This window comes from Saccostrea echinata, unplaced genomic scaffold, assembly GCF_033153115.1.
Source record: "Saccostrea echinata isolate AGI-Se365-2 ecotype Australia unplaced genomic scaffold, CSIRO_AGI_Sech_v1 ptg000034l, whole genome shotgun sequence".
Classification (NCBI taxonomy): domain Eukaryota; kingdom Metazoa; phylum Mollusca; class Bivalvia; order Ostreida; family Ostreidae; genus Saccostrea; species Saccostrea echinata.
In genome coordinates, this window is record NW_026889783.1 from 4,537,664 (window position 1) to 4,556,636 (window position 18,973).

Sequence of the window (18,973 nt, forward strand, 5' to 3'; positions counted from 1 at the left end):
TTCCTGGCCTCACTGCTCAATTGCTCTGAGTGCCAAGTATAGCTCTTAATTTGCAGCCCTCCACTGTGGTTGCGTCTCCATATGAGTGAAAATTCTCGAGAGGGTCGTTAAACAAAAAAACAAACAAATCGTATCAAGCACAAATAAACCATGTTATTGAGAGTTTAAATCCATAAAACAAAAAAAACCCCTTGAATTCTGGAAAAATATACGCACATTTTACCTCACAGTGTACCTCTGGTAAGAACATATCCGTTTGTGTGCCTATCTAATTGTCCGTAAATAATAAGGAGCCCTTCCTTTATCCGTTTGTTACGTCACACTGGCCTTTCTAGGTCTTTGAAGAACTTTTAATGTACGAAAATAAGGTATTTTTGTTTCATTTTTATTATCTATTATTTAGAAGTCTACCTGACCATTACAAAGTATGAAAGTATTGTATTATACATTAAAAATTCTTGTACAATTCTTTTTTTCAATTGACCTATGACCAATTGGGCTATCACATTTTTTACAGTGATTAATTATCATAGATGAATGACGAAGGGGGATATCTTCTATCAGTTGAATACAAATTTCACTATAAGATCAATAGAGCCCTGCCCAGCACCAGAATACTTGACCCAGTGGTCCAGAATTTCACAAATCTCGTGAAAATACCCTTGCCCATTACAACTTCGTACTCTTTACCTCCTAGATGCCCAAGAGCATGGAAGAGGATTTTTGAAACATTTATGCATTTTAGCTATAAAACCAGTCCCACCCTAACACCAGGACCCCTGACCCAGGGACCATGAATTTTACAATTTTGGAAGAGGAACCCTTGCTCATCATGACTGTGCACATACTAGCAGTTTATCTGCTAAATATATGTACATAGGAGCAAAGGAATATTTTCAAAGAATTAATGCATTTTCACTATATAAACAGAACCGTGTCCTAACACCAGAGCCCCTGACCCAGAGGTCATGAAATTCACAAGCAAGATGACTATAGCTTCAAATGTATAAAAGTCTTATCCAATTTTTGAATTTAGTACACAAAGAGTAAAGTTCTTATAATTGAAAGGTATGAAATTATGACAAACAAAACTTTTCTGCGGAAAATTCTTTCGGCAAAAATCACTCTGATTTTTTTAAGTGGTATTCTTGGGACAGAGAAGAAGATTTATAAAGAAATGATGCATTTCACTATATAATCAATAAAGCTCCTCCGTACATGTAACACCAGAAACCGCACCCCTGTGCCATGAATTTCACAATTTGAGAAAAGGCACCCTTTCTCATAACTATGCAACCACTTATTTTATCTGCTAAATACTAAGGAGCGGAGAAGATTTTAAAGCATTAATACATTTTCACTATATAATCTATAGAGCCCCGACCTTACACCAACATTCCTAACCCAGGGGCCATCATTTTCACAATTTTGGAAGAGGCAACTTTGCTCATCATAATCATGCACTTCATGTGCTAAATATACCGGGGGAGAGAAGAAAGTTTTCTAAGAATCAATCAGGTCCTCCAACAAATTGTGCTCTTTATTTGCCGACCTGTTTTTATATTCCTGTGAAGTAGAATTTATTCAAAAACTTCTATGTGAGAAGAAATTAAAACACTTGCTGTGGCCAATTTGACATTCAGATATATCAATTAACAATACCATGTAATTACTTCCATTCATATGTCAACTCGAGTTATCCCAGTGAACTCAAAATAAAAGATATCACAGAGTCTGCTACATCTGTTTCATATTTAGATGTTTTACTGACTATAGACGATAAGGGCAAACTAACTACTAAATTGTATGACAAACGAGATGACTTCAACCTTTCCATCGTCAACTTTCCTTATTTATGTAGTAATATCCCGCAATCACCTGCATATGGTGTTTTTGTTTCCTAACTTATTTGATACTCAAGCATCAATTTTTAAACCGAAGCAGGCTACTAACAGAAAAGTTGATGTTACAATGATTTCAACAGCCTCGTTTAAAGTCTGCTTTTTGTATGGTTGTTACATGTATAACTTTGTATGACATGTAAACATGTATGACTTTTTAGCAAATATCACCTAAAACTGAGACGTATTTTTGGTGATGTTTTTCCATTCCAATTGTTAAGCCTTTATTTTTATATTAATTTTGACTACGGAATATTCCGTCTACCTGATCGATACATGGGGCTCATGACGGGTGTGACCGCCTGACAGGGGATGCTTACTCCTCCTGGCATTTAATCTTACTTCTATTATTTTCGAGGGTCTGTGTTTTATGTCATGTTTACATATTTCCGTTATTATTATTTTAGATCGATCACTGTTTGTTATCTTCACCTTTTTCATTCAGTGGCATTCTGGTATCTGGTGAGGGTATGATGAATGTTTTAATTCATTTACCCCCCCCCCCCCCCCAAAAAAAAGGATGTGTTCTCTCCAAAGTCTGACAAGTTTACACACATAAAAGATCTCTGGCTACTTTATATTATTATCGGAGGCCACTTTTACTCAATGATCATCCAGCGATAATATTCCACTTTATTCTTCCGCCTTTTATTACAATAATACACCAGTTATGAAAATCTTATGTATCCCCGAAGTATTTAGTATTATTGAGTATTTAATAATAACGATAAGAAAATAGAGAGAGGGGAAAAAAAATCAAAAACATGTACATGTATTTGGATAAGAACCTGTAGAAGATGTGTCCAAGCTCGAGGATTCATCGGTATAGATAGCAATGATTTGTATTTGAAAATGCAATTCAAAGCGGAATGACGTTACGTCCTGTTACTTATATAAAGGAAATTGTATTAGTATACAGCGGAAATTCTCGTGAATTTTACGTACATTCAGTCTAGCGATGTAAATATTGCTATCATGGACATGGAGGAAGGTGAAAACTGGCCCACTGGTACGTAAAAGTAAGCAGATTTCAGCCATTTGTGTCTTTCTGTTGCTTTGACAGGGTAAATCGTGTTCCAATACAGAGATGCTTTTTTTCTTGGATTTCGAAATACTAGTATTGTGTCTTATTTCAGTACGACTATGGAGGAAGAGAGTGCTATAGGGGAGAACTGCCTGGAGTCGTGCTATAAACGATGCTTTGGCTACGGTCAGCATGATCTACAAACTAAAGATTCAAAGCGCGACAGATTTGCCAGTGGCTGTGAGCAATGTTGTGTTCGGACCTTTTCTTGTATCTGCTGTTTGCCTTGTTACGATGCTGTATGTGAACGCTGTTTGAAACACAATTTCTGCTACCAGTGTCTGCACTGCTCTTGTTTCTATAGCGAGGAGAAGGTCTTGCCTGACTGTGATACCACCCCAGGGCTAGTACGTCAAACCTCCACCAAGAGCTTGCAGGATAAATACGTTAGTCCCTGTGCCGCCTCCAATTTCAGTATTCTAGAACAACCAGGGGCAAGCAATGCAATGGCGAACAAGGACTCAGCCTTTGTGAACCCTGCATTTAAAACAAGTGCTCTACAGAAGTCCCAAAGCGACGGAAAATTAATCGTAAAAGCTGTCACCCACCAACCTCCCAGGCTTTCCTTACTCATCTCCAAAAAGAATCCGTATCAACAAATGCGCGACAGCATGCGTGACAGCACTGAAAGGATTACGGAGGGAAAAGAGTCCGAAGCTCCGGAGAAAGAGGACAAGGGAGAGCCTGATGAGGATGAAGAGGGAACTGAGGCGGAGGAGGTAGAGATACACGTGACCCTGGGAGATACAGGGGAAGAAGAAGTGAATACAGCGAAAATAGAACCGGGACCGTCAGATCTCAACACGAACGTCTTCATTAAGGACTTCCGGCAGACAACCGTCTGATGAGGGGCCATTCTAGGCTGTCTTGTTTATGTATTGTATTTGTAGTTGTCTGAGAGTAAGCATAATGGAACGTTTATTTATTTGCTGTTCGATGAGGCTTTATTGAGGCATGTATTACTAGGAATTCTTTTTTGAGCAGACATTTTTAATTTTAAAAATTCTGATTTTTCAAAGAGGAAGTTTACACAGATTGTGTCAATTAATTTTAAGACTCTGTAAATTATACAAAATCTTATTTCTGACTTCAGGAAGTTAAGTATGAGAATTTTTATTATTAGACAACACTATTGTTAACTCAGATAAAGGACCACAAGACACGTAAGAGGACAGAAAATAGTGAATTTAAACTAAGCCAATAGATTTCTGTTCAAGTGACCCAAATAGTTGTGATCATAAGGAAACACAAGCTAAAAAGAGGAAGATTTTTTTAGCGCTAGATCTACACGGATATTATTTGACAATTTTAATAAGCGAAGTGTGATATCTATAATGCTTTTGTTCATAAATGTATGTATAGGATTTCGTTTCAAGTTTGCTTTCATGAACTAGTATTCATCAGTTTGAATCAAAACGAAATCTATGTGCATGATGATTATCCAATCGAATCATTGTTTCCTTCTTTCTCTAACATCAATATCCAAAATTTATTAGGAAGAACCTAGCTGTAAAATGCACGGGTGCTTGGGGACGGGACCCTCCCTCCTCTGCCTCCTACCACCAAGGGTTCTTTGACTTTTTAAATAGAATATTATTCTATGACATACGAAGGGTTATCAAAAAGTTCGTGGGCTGATGTGATAGAATTAGTACTATGCAGCGGGTGCTGATGAAATTTATGAGAAACATAAAACAACAAAAGTTTATGAAGTGTTGAAATTTTCAGCTTGATACGTTAATAATTTGCCTAATTATCAAAATACAAAAAACGCCATATGATCACCTGGCGCTGTCACCGTTGAGTTTCGTATCATCCGACAACGTCATTGTTTCTCAATGTCCACTCGCTCTGCCTCAATTCACCTTTTTATGACATTCCCTGGAGTTAAGTAAAGATTTAAACCTGTCTTGTTTATACGACTTTATAATGTTCTGAACAAGTAATTTCAATGTATAATATTGTAAAAGGGTGTATACATAGGTGATGATACTCGCTTGATTATGCCATAATTTACTTGTCGGAGTTCCATGTCAAACGCACATGAGTAGCGTCACTTTTCGACATGACTGGCGGCACCCAAGATACAAATCGACAATTAATTGTTCTTCTCTCCTCTCTCTGAATCTTTTTCGGCATTTTAAAAACAGGTACATTTTATTTCTCTGTAGCCTGTTTAAACATTTCAGAGGTCTATGCCAGTTTTTCCAGGGGTAAAACGTTATAGAATGTACATCCCACCCCTCTTCTGACGTCATTTTAACCCCTTAATTGTTTGGACATTTCATAAAAAAAATTACCGATAAGATTTCATTAAACTTTAAAAGATCATTTTACAGAACAATTGTTTCATACCACATGATTGCTGGACTATTCAAAATAAAACAATTTTTCTCCTTTAGACTCGAGTAGAAATTACGTCGTATTTTGAGGTTGCACCGCCTGGTCATGCCATTACTTACTAAACCATACATGATTTGTTAGAAAATAAGACTTATGATATTTAATTTATCTTATAGATAGAAAAGATGATGTTTACTGAATGTATCAAAATTCATAGATGTACCTAAAGCGGGTTTAATTTTATAGCGCTAGTCCACGAACTTTTTGATAACCCCTCGTACATTAAAATAATTGAAAAACCCCAAATATGTAGCCTTAAACTAACCTTTTATAAAAATTCACACTCACTGATGTTAAAAGAGAAGTTCTCTTGTAGAAACATCAGATTATAATAGTATTGAAAAGATGTTTATACGCGCACATTGTTTATTGAAACTTTATTTATCCCCCCTCCCCCAGAAGGTTGGAGGTTAATAGATGTTTTGTTCCATCGGTCCTACTTTTATGAATATGTAAGCGCGGTTGTTTTGCAACCCAGCCGGGTTCTGGATAGCGGCGGCGTGTCAAGCCTATGACTCTTGACAAATTCGATATTTTCAATGAAAAACAACTTTCTGTCCAGCACCATTAATACAATCCCATATAATTTCATAAAGGGTATATTCAGGAATTTCACAAATACATCTTGTTTTGAACAGTTGGTAACACTACATGTACGTACTTAATGTTTTGTAGTTTTATGTCACTTTGTAAGGGTATTGGTTAAAATCATATCATTTTTAACTCACCTCAACAAAGTTTGGGGAGCTTATGTTATATACCCTCGGCGTCCCAGGTTAAAGTTTTTGGAGCAGATTTCTTTTCGAGTACTTCTATGCCCTGTATTAATCAGAGATGCATGGAGGATTCTTCTAGTATATTTCATTGTACCAGTCAAGGTTTCAGATGCTGCAATTTCAGCTGAAGAATGATCAGGTTATTGTTGTTGTTTTTTTAGGAGCAGGTTAAAGTTCTTGGAGCAGATTAAAGTTCTTTGAGCAGGTTAAAGTTTTTGGAGCAGGTCTCATTTCCAAGTAACAATAAGCCCTATATTGACCAAACTTGCATGGATGATACATCTAAAGATGCACAGATGCACACTACTGCATTTGCTTTGGATGCTGGATCTGACTTACATTTTCCGGTTGAGTGACCAGGTTAAAGTTTTTAGAGCAGGTCTCATTTCCAATTAACTTTAAGCCATATGTTGACCAAACTTGCATGGATGATACATCTAAAGATGCACGCTAGCAGGCTTGCTTCGGATGCTGTATCTGACTGACATTTTCCAGATGAGTGACCAGGTTAAAGTAAACTATAAGGGCTATCTGAACCAAACTTGCATGGATGATGCATCACAGGATGAACACTCTCAAACTTGCTTCAGATGCTGGATATGACTTACATTTTCTGGATGAGTTTTAGGTAAGTCCATTCCCAAGTAACTGCAAGCCTTATCGGACCAAAACTGCATGAATCTTACATCTAGGGATGCACAATACTAGATTATTAGTATGGGACTTTGCTTTACTTAAAGACAACATTTGTTGAGGTGGCTCTGTAATCTCTGATTATCTATGTTTATTACACAGATTGGAATTACTTTATGTGACCTTATAGAGATAATAAGGTTGTACGTAAAAGTAACCGGTTATTTCACTTTACCGACAGACAAGCGTCTTCATCTATTCAAGTGTAAATACAAGAGGTTGCTTATTCAATATAAGTCATGTCCTTTATCCGGCCACCATAGTGGTAATGACTAATATGCAACAATTAAGGCGTTTTAAAACATGTTACATTAAAGTTTTGCAATTAAAAAAATAAATTCAAAACTATAACAATCCTTGTTCCAGTCAGATCCCCCGTGAAAGCGAGTAGCTCGGTAGCCACAGAGCTGATCCCCAGAGTTTCACCTTATATAGGTTTAAATTTTAAACCCACCCTGATCTTTGATCGTTTGATGCGTGTTACATTTCTTACCATTGGTAAAAAATACTATTATTAAACTCTTTGTGTTATTTTGCTTTAATGAAAAATTGGCACTAAATAAATCAAACAACTTTAAAAAATACAAGCAAGGGGTTCCACTCACACCCACAACTATTCCATGCGCTTTGATGGTGGAGTTTGGGAGAGATTCTACTATATTATGGATAAGTGACTTTATTAACAGGTAAATGTACATGCTTTTAAAACCATTTTACCTCTCCTGAAAAGAGATTTGAGATATTCTATGGGTTCATACCTTGTAAATTTGACCAAAGAAGAAGGCTAATTAAAAGGGAGCAGCCACCCCATTGGATCCTCCTATGAATCTTGCAGAGCGTAACAGGTAATAAAGTTTGATACCTGTCACTGCGATTTTTTAAATGCTTTTTCTTTAAATAAATAAAATTTTGTTTCAGTTTTTAACAGGTAATACAAGCGAGATAATTACGTGTGTTGACTGATTCACAAATTTGTAACGATATATTACGAAAGAAACCAAACACTTGCAGGCACTACGGCAAGGACAAGCTATAGGTAACCTGTACAGTCCGATGTACATTTACATTGCAGTCCATTTCCAGAACAATTTCTCCCTCCTCCTTCTTCTAAGACCTTGGAAAGACTTTACGGTCTTATTAAATTACCTTTTCTTATGCCATCATTGCATTAATGATATAATTGTGGAAACAATTCATTCATGCGTAGCTGTGACGATATATGGCTAATTTCGCCCTGGTTTCGTGTATCGTTTTTGTCTCAGATTTCGCACGGATACAGGATGTTTAATTAAAACAGAACTTGGATTGTTTGTAACACCCGGTGTAGGACTATATGGTCATCATTACTTGGTCCGGAGAGCTATGGAGACTTATTTATGGTCCGTCCTTTTTCTTCTTATTTACCTTGTTAGAGGTACGTGCGGTTTATCTTTGTCTCTTAAACTTTAAATATGAATATTGACTGACATACTATCGAGCCACGCCTTTAAAGAGGAAGAGACATTGTACTTTTTAACCACCAATCTCTAAATGTTAAATGTGCACTTTTTAAGAATATAATAATCAAATAATGTACAAAGAAGTTATAAATTTGACTTAATATGCAACTAATAATTTTTCTTAACCGTAAACTGAGTTTCTAAACATTATACAATTTTTTTTTATTGACTTAAAAACATTTGAACAAGTTTTTTGTGGTATATCGATGATTTAATACTCATACTCAGAAATCGAATTACAGCTCTAAATTTAAGGCATATGCGATCAAATTATATATTTTGTTTGGATCAGCTGTTGCATAATCAATTGAAGGTTTGTTTCTTGTTAAGACAATATACACACACGTGTTTCTGTGTATTAATTAATGACTACTTCAAGTGTCAAGTGGTCCAGGCTTGTGTAGTGGAAGGTTGGTATAGACAAAGTCAGTCAAGGAAGTAATTAGCAGGTAATGGTCAAAAATACAAGCTATAATTACACGAATAAGGTGTAGAGGTCTACACCGCCGTAAATGTGTTACAACCAGACAAAATTTACATCGAAGACAATACACTTTTTATATTTAATTTTAGAAATATGTTAGAACAATTATGTGATTGTAAAAATTATTATTAAAACATTATGACTAAATTTTTTATATTAATTCAACCAGACAATATAAACTTCACAATTTTATGGTTATAAAAATGATACATTTGGACTATATTCTCTATATTAATTCGACCAGACAATATAAACTTCACAATGAACCGTATTAAATTTCAAACAGACTGTTCTTTAAAGGATTTCTCATGACCCCCGACAATTTTCATGGCGGTTCGTGTTTTCTTATAAAACACGTCACTAAACAAAACTTCAGAAATGTAAAGAAACCAAACACTACGAAAAAGAGAAAAAAAAACCATTAATCCTTTATGCCTAGAGCTATAGGGTCCCGAATAAATAGGAATGAATTTTTATATTGATTAATTTCCCGTAGAAAACATATGTTGGTACGCATTGACCAGTAATTTAAGTGTCTGTCGGTGCTTGGGGTTTTCCAGTATTTTTTTTTTTATTTACTTAAGTAAATGTTTTATATATTGATTGACCTATGTATAGCTGTTAACTACTAGACTCAGTCTGCAACACGTAGACTACAGGTACTTGGTATAAACAAGTTACATGTAAATGTTAATCACTCAATATAATAACAATTTTATTCATGGTTTTCAAAAAAGACCTGTTAATTTTAAAGTGTGGTTATGTATAACTAACAATTCTCAAGACTATCACAATGACCTTGTTCTTAATAATACTTTTTTATTCATTTTCTCCGTATGTAAATGACATTGTAGGTAATGATATTTTAGTTCATTTTTTGCTCATTTTCTCCTAACTTAAGGAGGCTGGGGGTCAACAAATTAACCATCGGATAAAACTTAATTTTTTAGGTATGATATCTTAAGTTGTCAACTTTCATTTGGCAAAGAAAAATTTCATAAATTTTAGTTTTAAAATTTGATCATTTTTGTATATCTTGATGTGGAGCTCTTCTTCTAAAGGAGATCAATATAGTCTGAAAATGGCCACAACCACCCAGCCTTCTTAATGGCATACGACTATATAATACAGGCCCGAAGGAAGCAATTTCAGTTTTTTTTGGGGGGGAGGGGGGGCACAGTCATACATTTTCAGTTGAGGTGGCACTACCAAAAATTTCCCAACAATCAAAAAAAACAAAAAACAAAAAAAAAAAACAAAAAAAAAAAAAACAGGTCATCAACCACCAAAAATTCCTAAAATTCCTTGACAAGCAAAAAAAAAAGGTCATCAGGCGATTTTATTGAGGGGGCACAAGCATATAGTATCTATGTTTACTATAGTTATCTATATATCGGCAAAATTATTGGGGGAGGGGGGCCGCCCCCCCCGTGCCCCCCCTCCCCCGGTTCTTACGGCCATGTAATATACAAATGTTTGTATTTTTTTTTCAGAGCAGACTAATGAACTTTTATATAATGTTTCTTTTTTGGGGATAAGAGCTAAATAAATAAAAAGCTCTTGTGTCACAATATACATTTGAAATGTTTAGATTCTTAAAGAGGCAGGGGGGTCAACAAATTAACCATCGGATATAACTTAATTTTTTAGGTATGATACGAGGGGCTTTTGAAAAGTTCTGAGAACTGCTTGCTAAAATATTAACCATTTCGCGGAAGTTAATAAGTTTGATGCCATTTAAAAGAGCTGGAAAATTTGCGCTTATATCAACGTCATTTTCTTATATTTATGACGTAATAACTCCAAAAATGACGTCAGAATCTCGAATGTTTAGCATACTGAAAAGTCGCGTTTTTTGTCCGCATGAGAACATCGAATATTTTTTGTCAAAGGCTTCTTTGAAAAGATATTTTAAAGAAAATTTGCATGGCTGTAGCAATGGTACGGTAAATCAGCAATTCAATATTTTATTTTTTTTGCTTGGTTAATAAGCACGGTAATGTTATCTTAGGCATCCACAAAAGATTTTTATTTATATGATATAGCTGGATTTTCGATCTATTATATAGCTCTCCACTATATTAAATAAAGATATTCTATATAAAACCGAAGTGTAACAATGCAGTTTTCCACAAATGTATCTTGAGTATCAAGACTCTTGCTGTTTACGAATTAGACGCACGAAAGTCTTCCCCCGGACTTGTTTCTGTGCGCATTTTTTCACATTATTTCAACTTCGGCGATCCAAAACTCACTATTGCTTTTGACTTTCGACTCAAAAATATAAATCTGAGTTTCATTGCCATATACAATCTTATTTATTTTCCATGATTTAAAATTTTCGAACATATCGAGTTACGGTGGGGTTAGAACTACACCGGCGCCATTTTGGTTTTTACGAGAAAATATAGGACGCCTTAGCTTAACCTCTCTTGATTTTTAATCGTTCCCGCAAAATTGGTTAAAACATCTGACGAATTAATGCCAGCAAATTCTGTAACACCGTCCACTATTCTCCTGTGATTGTAAACTTTGTCATTTACATACAGCAGCGTCTTTTTTACCAAATATTTTGCGCGAGATTCGATAATAACATGCTATGTTTGACACACGCTTAAACCACCTTAGAACTATAGGAGCTCCTGAATATAACTCCATATAATAGACTGTAGTCTATGTAAACATTTTTCCAACTGTCAGTTGTGTCCGTTAGCGTGCATCCGAGTAATGAACAAAAGTTGACTTTAAAATTTTACTTCATTGAAATTGAGTCTCTTGTTACGTCATTTTTATGGTCATTATGCTAGACATTCGAGATTCTGACGTCATTTTCGGAGTTATTACGTAATAAAAATTACAAAGTGATGTCACCGTATGTGTATATTTTTGTGATCTGTCCAATGATATCATATTCAGTAATTTCTGTTAAACGGTTAAATTTTTATCAAACAGTTCTCAGAACTTTTCAAATGCCCCTCGTATCTTAAGTTGTCAACTTTCATTTGGCAAAGAAAAATTTCATAAATTTTAGTTTTAAAATTTGATCATTTTTGTATATCTCGATATGGAGCTCTTCTTCTAAAGGAGATCAATATAGTCTGAAAATGGCCACAACCACCCAGCCTTCTTAAGGTTTCCTGCATCCTTAATGTTCATAATTTCGGAGTATTTGCATTTTGACAAAAATATTGTCTGCCTGGTGTGATTATTTATTTTTATAACATAATACTGGGACAACACTCATACTCTACTTTTTTTAATCGTGTCCCCTATCAGAATGCCATGGAGATTCCTATACAGTGACGGGACTCGTGGTTTCCTCAGTATGCGCAGTGGCACTGTTTATCGTCGTCATTATCGTCGCTATCTTATTCACCGTATGGTAAGTGTTCAAGCTTATCGTCGCTATCTTCTTCACCGTGTGGTAAGTGTTCAGGCTTATCGTCGCTATCTTCTTCACCGTGTGGTAAGTGTTCAGGCTTATCGTCGCTATCTTCTTCACTGTGAAGTAAGTGTTCAGACTTATCGTTGCTATCTTCTTCCCCGTGTGGTAAGTGTTCAGGCTTATCGTCGCTATCTTCTTCACTGTGTAGTAAGTGTTCAGGCGTATCGTCGCTATCTTCTTCCCCGTGTGGTAAGTGTTCAGGCTTATCGTCGCTATCTTCTTCACTGTGTAGTAAGTGTTCAGACGTATCGTCGCTATCTTCTTCCCCGTGTGGTAAGTTTTAAGGCTTATCGTCGCTATCTTCATCACTGTGTAGTAAGTGTTCAGGCTTATCGTAGCTATCTTCTTCACTATGTACTAAGTATTCAGGCTTATCGTCGCTATCTTTTTCACCGTGTGGTAAGTGTGCAGTCTTGTACGTTTTCATTAACCAGATTAAGTACTGTGGATATATCAAAATAAAACAAAAAAAAAATAAAAAATAAAATTTATGCAAACCGATTGTGATGACATAAGTAACACACTTACTGCATATTAAGCATCTGTCTTCCAAACATCAATTCATCTTTGTTACGAATCTCCAGATTTCGTTTTTTTTTTTTCATTCACTTGTTGATTAGATTAATTAACATATAAAAAGAAAATTTTCTGTCTCCCTGGAAATTGCATAATTTTTTTAAAATCCATTTCCATATCCTTGCCGACATGCTCCTGATTTGTTACCATAATGTAGTCATTTTGAATTAATTTACAGTTGCTGTTTATAATCTTAAAGTGTATTTCCAAAAGTAGAATTTTTTTTCCTTTGTAACCCTAATGATTAGAACATGCTGAAACAGACCATTTTAATGCAATATGTACGCCCTTTAAGCCAGCTGTGAGCCTGGTTTTCAAGTATAATGAGCAGATTCTTTGGCAGAAGTATTTTGATTCATTCAAATACATGTAGAATTTTCTTACTAACACATATCCAAAATAATAGTTTGTCTTGTCTTTATAATCGACCACGTAAAATATCAGTAACTTTTATCTGATGTGTTGTTTTATTTTAGAATGTATTTGTTTTTAAATTCTAAACAGATGTAAATAATCGAGTGTTCATTTTCAATCCTCCAAAATCTAAATAACTCAACGAAAAATGTAAAATGTTCAGTCTAAAAAAAATGCGCATACAAAAGCAAAATGTAGAATATTTAATAATTTCAGGGCTGATTTCTTGAGAAAATACTATAAAAAGCGAGGAATTGATAAGTCTCCAAGAATAACGTACATAAAGCAGCGCCCCCACAGCATTAAAGGCACCATGTCTAAAGAACAGGAAAAACAGATGCAGCTGCAAGCCCAACAGAAACTCCGACCCAAACTCCCCAACACCTGGAGGGGTAAGTATCCAAAGGCCAGCTTTTCAAATAAAAGTAAATTCAGCAAGGGTTGTCTTTCCTTTTCCAGTTGCTCGCTAAATGTTGCTTCTCCTTCCTGGTTTTGTAGCTGCAACAGAACAGCAACCACCGCAACAGCAAAACGGGTGAGCAAAATCAACTTATGTTTTTTCCCTGTACTTATCTATATACCTTAACATAATCAAAATTTATAATATCAACCATTTTTTTCTTTTCAGAAATTTGGACGGACATTTTGGAACTTACACGGTATGTTTGCGTCAAGTTTCATTTGGAATAAAAAGATCTTGCACTTCGTAATCCAGACCCACGCTTTTCAAATGAAAGTAGAAAGTAACCACGTTTAAAATTGCAAATTAATACATGATGAACAAATATATTCCCTTCTTTGATGCCTATATTCACTTTCTGAAATGGGTCATTTCCCATTTAGTTTTATATAGTGCTTTTCATATATTTACAAGCAGACTCGTAGCAACGTTTTTCAAAAAGGAAGGAAAGGGGGAGGGCAAGCCTCCAAAAGAATTGGACAAGAAAATGACGAAATTCAAAAATCCTATTTTGGTGGGTAGGGGTAGTGATGGGACATAGAACTTTCTCTAACATTTCCGTTATTTTTTTATGCTAAAATTTACCAGACTACGACCTTACTTCAACCCAAAAAAGGGGGGGGGGCAAACAGCCTTTAAAAAAAATTCATATTCAAACTACATAGAAAAGCCCCCCCCCCCCTCTTCCAGTTCTACAGACCTGAAATGACTCTCATTACTAGTATTTTCTTACGCATTTGTGACATTGGTTAGGCAATAACTTAAAAGTTGACAGAATTTAATTATAGAATTGTTTTTTTCCGTTTGTGATTGTGATAATTCCTCTTACCCGCAGACGACAGGGGATTTCCATTTTGGTACTGAGGATTTCGTGGAGGATCAGTACGCTACGGTACAAAAATCTGCGGTTGTCATGGAGATGAAAGAGGACTTGGGACCGCATTCTGTCCGTAACTACGAAAGTGTCATGGATTTACCCGAGGAAACTCCCGAAAGGCCAACCAATCGGACAAGCCAACACAGCCACTTAGAGCTTATAAACCCTTCTGAGATGGTCGAAATCCCTCTGCACAAAGAAGAGAAATGTAAATTATTGTTATTTCTTCTCTCTCTAGACAAGTTTTACATAGATATTAGCAAAGCGTAAATTGTTCTTTATTTCCGCCTAAAGCTACAATGGATCTGGCAAAATATTACAACCTTAATACATTTTATAAAATACTTGGACTACAGTCAGAACAAGCTACCACATTTTACTTGTAAAGGCTTTTGAAACCTTTTATTGTTCTGCTTTAAAGATTGAAAATGGAAATTTTTAGACCGACGATTGTTTCCGATAAATGAACTACAGTAAAACCACTTGTTTCCAGGAATAAATTCAGAAGCGACAAGTACACAAAACATTCAGTGATCTAATTGCATGTATTTTGAAATCAAATAATCTTGTTATAGAAGTTTTCACACAACATATATATCATATTGTTTGCATGTTCATCATTCGCTATTGCAATAATCACCACATAAGAGTCAATTTATAACGCTTTTCCTGCAGATGTACAGAATGATAATATACAATTCATTGACACTGTGTCATCCGTTGACAATATCCTAGTATCATCAGACCGCCATTTGTTCGTCTGTAACGCTAAATTACTTTTTTTTTGCAGCCACTCATTTCTGATAAGATCCGTCAGTGTCCAGGCCGGCGGCTGGGGGTGACGAATCCATGTTCGCTGGGCCAGTGACTTGTGTCAAACAACATCATTACATGCCTAGTATTGCCATAATGTCATCCAGGGACTATGTTCGTGTATATCTAATCTGTTTGTTCATACATTTTATTGTGAATATCGGCAACCCGAGTAAAACGAGGGGCTATATTTTATACTCTTTGTTGACTAACGGAAATTATGGACAACAATGGGTCGCTGTGGTGTTTTTTCGCCATTTATATATATCTTTTCATTCCTGATCTATCAGTGATCTTTAAGTGCAGAATGTTGTCAATGTTTTGATATGCTTGTTGTATACTGCCTCCCTGGTTTAATAATTCAGACATTTATATGTCTTCTGATGAAGTAAAAATTCATTTGAAAAACAAATACGATTTTTTTGTTGTTGCTTCAAAAAGGTATGAAGTTCATATAGAAACTGAAACAAAATAAAACACTGCATCAAGTTCGTAATTTTTTAAGCCATATCAAATCAAAAGGTGCATGAATGAATAGCAAATTTTTACTCTTACTGCTGTCCTGCGGTTCATTAACGCTTCCTACTGAGGATTCTGGGATATCCGGATATACATTTGAAACAACTTATGGGTATTTACCTAATACACAGTTCAACCTTTCATATAAATTCACAAAAGAGGAAAACAAAATAAATTTGATTAATTTAATCTGCAAAACAATTCAGAAAAAACAAGATGTGTTTGTGAAACACTGATGCCCCCGTATGGCAACCTATAGCAAAGGTTAAACTTTCTCAAATGCAAATCATATATGTTGGTACCCAAAGTAAGGTCTTGTCTCGAGGAATATACCTGTGAAATATGAAAACCCTAGAAGCAAGCATTGAATAGATATGGAAAAGGTTAACTTTTTTTTTTTAAAGTATGTCAAACATCAAGGTCAAATGGTCAAAATTAATGGTGCCCAATGAAAGGCCTTCTCCCAAGAAATACACAGGTGAAATATGAAAGCCGCAGCACCAATCATACAAAAGTTATGACCAAGGTTAAAGTTTTTCAAAAGTAGGTCAAACTCCAAGGTCAAAGGGTCAAAGATGTTGGTATCCAAAGGAAGGTTTTGTCACAAGGATTACACATGTGAAGTATGAAAGCCCTAGCACCAACCGTTGAAAAGTTATGACCAAGGTTAAAGTTTTTTCAAAAGTAGGTCAAACTCCAAGGTCAAAGGGTCAAAGATGTTGGTATCCAAAGGAAGGTTTTGTCACAAGGATTACACATGTGAAGTATGAAAGCCCTAGCACCAACCGTTGAAAAGTTATGACCAAGGTTAAAGTTTTTCAAAAGTAGGTCAAACTCCAAGGTCAAAGGGTCAAAGATGTTGGTATCCAAAGGAAGGTTTTGTCACAAGGATTACACATGTGAAGTATGAAAGCCCTAGCACCAACCGTTGAAAAGTTATGGCCAAGGTTAAAATTTGGTAAAATTTTGCAAAACTGGGTCAAACTCCAAGGTCAAGGTCAAAAGGTCAAATATGGTGGTACTCCAAGAAAGGTCTTGTTACAAGGAATATACAACTGAAATATGAAAGCCATAGCTCCAAACAATCAAAAGTTATAGGCAAGGTTAAAGTTTTTGCGGACAAACAGACAAAAAGACAGACTGACGGACGGACAGGGCAAAAACTATATATCCCCAAATCTTCGATACGGGGGGCATAAAAACAATTTTCATGCAAAAGAAAACCATAATAACATTATGAATAACTCCTTTTTTATCTTAAAGCTGAACATGATTCGTAAAAGCAATGTGTCCGCCATTTTTGTTCGGATTCTCGCTATATCTGAGGACCCCTATATAAAGGGCCTGACTTGGACACTGTTCAGTATAATAAGTCGACACCGGTGTAGACGGACGTATGCTATACAGCACTCGGTAGTGACAAAAATAACTGTAATACCTCGTCTAATGCAGGAAAGTAGATACAAAAGAAACTTACAATTAAAGTTGTACAGGTCAGTGCATTATACAAACAAACACAGGTACATGTAACAATAAAATGTAAACAAAGGTAATGCAAGATAACCAGCACGAACACGGGTCGCCATTCCACGCCGATTCCTGTGACAATAAAGCAGTCAGGTGTAACGAATGCGAAGAGTATACCCTGGTGTTGATGTATCGTAGATATAATATTGAAAATGGCGTATGCCTATTTACGAGTCGTGTTCAGCTTTAAGCCACAAAAGATATTCTATAATTTACATAAAATATGTATATATTTATCAAATTGAGCATGAAATGTACAGATGAGCAAATGATCATTGGCCTCTTATGTTAGTACACATGTATTTCGAATAATAAATTCCAGTCTAAGATTAAAGAATTTAATGAAGTAAATTCTGAATTTAAAAGAGGGAGTTTAAAAAATGTTTTCTGTCCAAAAAAAAAAAAAAAAAAAAAAAAAAAAAAAAGAAAGAAAGAAAAAAAGACGTCGGTTCAAAATGGGACTTGAAAACATTTTTTTCGACCCCAATTCGGCTCAAGAGTGAAAATTAAAATTCCAAAACCTTATTGCACATCTGCAGGACACCTCCAATCATCTTGCAAAAAATGATATGGCTACTGTGTAAAATGTATGAAGAGTTCTGGGAACCAGGTTTTTGTAAAATGATAAAAAAAAAAATAATTTTACAACCCCCGTTTGACCCCTAAGGTGAAAACGAAAATTCCGAAACCTTGTTGCACATTTACAGGACATCACAAATCATCTTTCAAAAGATGATCTGGCTACTGCGTAAAACGTATGAGAACCAGGTTTTTGTAGGAAAAAATGTAATTATTGACCCCCATTCGGCCCACAAGGTAAAACTGAAAATTTAGAAATCTTATTGCACTTTTACATGACACCATCTATCGTATTCCAAAAGATTAATTGGTTATGCTTAAAATACAAGAGGAGTTTGAGAAAGAAGATAGTGTGAATGGAATTGTATAGATCTTCCTTAAGTATGTATGGAATGCCTGGACTGTCGTATCATGGTAAAATAAAACTTATCACTATGTGATGTACTTTTAAAATTACATGATGTGCTTTTGTCATTATGTAATGTGCTTTTGTCATTATGTACCATGCTTTTATCATTATGTGGTGTGCTTTTGTCATTTTGTGGTGTGCTTTTGCCATTGTGTGGTGTGCATTTATCATTATGTGCTTTTTTATTATGTGGTGTGCTTTTGTCATTATGTGGTGTGCATTTATCACTATATGATGTGCTTTTATCATAATGTGGTGTGCTTTTTTCATTACGTGTTGTGCTTTTATCATTATGTGATGTGCTTTTGTCATTATGTGAAGTGCTTTTGTCATTATATGATGTGCTTTTGTCATTATGTGGCGTGCTTTTGTCATTAATGTGGTGTGCTTTATGTGACTATGTGGTGTACTTTTGTCATTATGTGATATGTTTTTATCATTATGTGACTATGTGGTGTGCTTTTATCATTATGTGACTATGTGGTGGTCTTTTGTCATTATGTGATGTGTTTTT

The 18,973-nt window shown here is 35.4% G+C and overlaps 2 protein-coding genes across 4 annotated transcripts; both read left to right on the forward strand.

Annotated features, from left to right (window-relative positions):
• Positions 1-2,738: 2,738 nt before the first annotated feature.
• LOC133199411 (uncharacterized) lies at positions 2,739-3,971 on the forward strand. 2 transcript variants are annotated; one of them, XM_061335218.1, is made up of 2 exons: positions 2,739-2,910; positions 3,038-3,971. In XM_061335218.1, the coding sequence occupies exon 2, from the start codon at positions 3,045-3,047 to the stop codon at positions 3,828-3,830; it is 786 nt and encodes a 261-aa protein (XP_061191202.1). In that variant the 5' UTR covers positions 2,739-2,910; positions 3,038-3,044; the 3' UTR covers positions 3,831-3,971. The 2 variants fall into 2 exon arrangements, with proteins under 2 accessions (XP_061191202.1, XP_061191201.1); XM_061335217.1 differs by having other exon boundaries at positions 2,741-2,920; positions 3,038-3,970.
• Positions 3,972-8,215: 4,244 nt separating this feature from the next.
• On the forward strand, positions 8,216-15,564 carry LOC133199413 (uncharacterized). 2 transcript variants are annotated; one of them, XM_061335219.1, is made up of 7 exons: positions 8,216-8,271; positions 12,117-12,222; positions 13,492-13,667; positions 13,774-13,810; positions 13,904-13,934; positions 14,571-14,820; positions 15,403-15,564. In XM_061335219.1, exons 1-7 carry the CDS (start codon positions 8,220-8,222, stop codon positions 15,414-15,416), a joined length of 666 nt encoding a protein of 221 aa, XP_061191203.1. In that variant the 5' UTR covers positions 8,216-8,219; the 3' UTR covers positions 15,417-15,564. The 2 variants fall into 2 exon arrangements, with proteins under 2 accessions (XP_061191203.1, XP_061191204.1); XM_061335220.1 differs by lacking the exons at positions 8,216-8,271; positions 12,117-12,222 and adding an exon at positions 12,489-12,516.
• Positions 15,565-18,973: the final 3,409 nt, after the last annotated feature.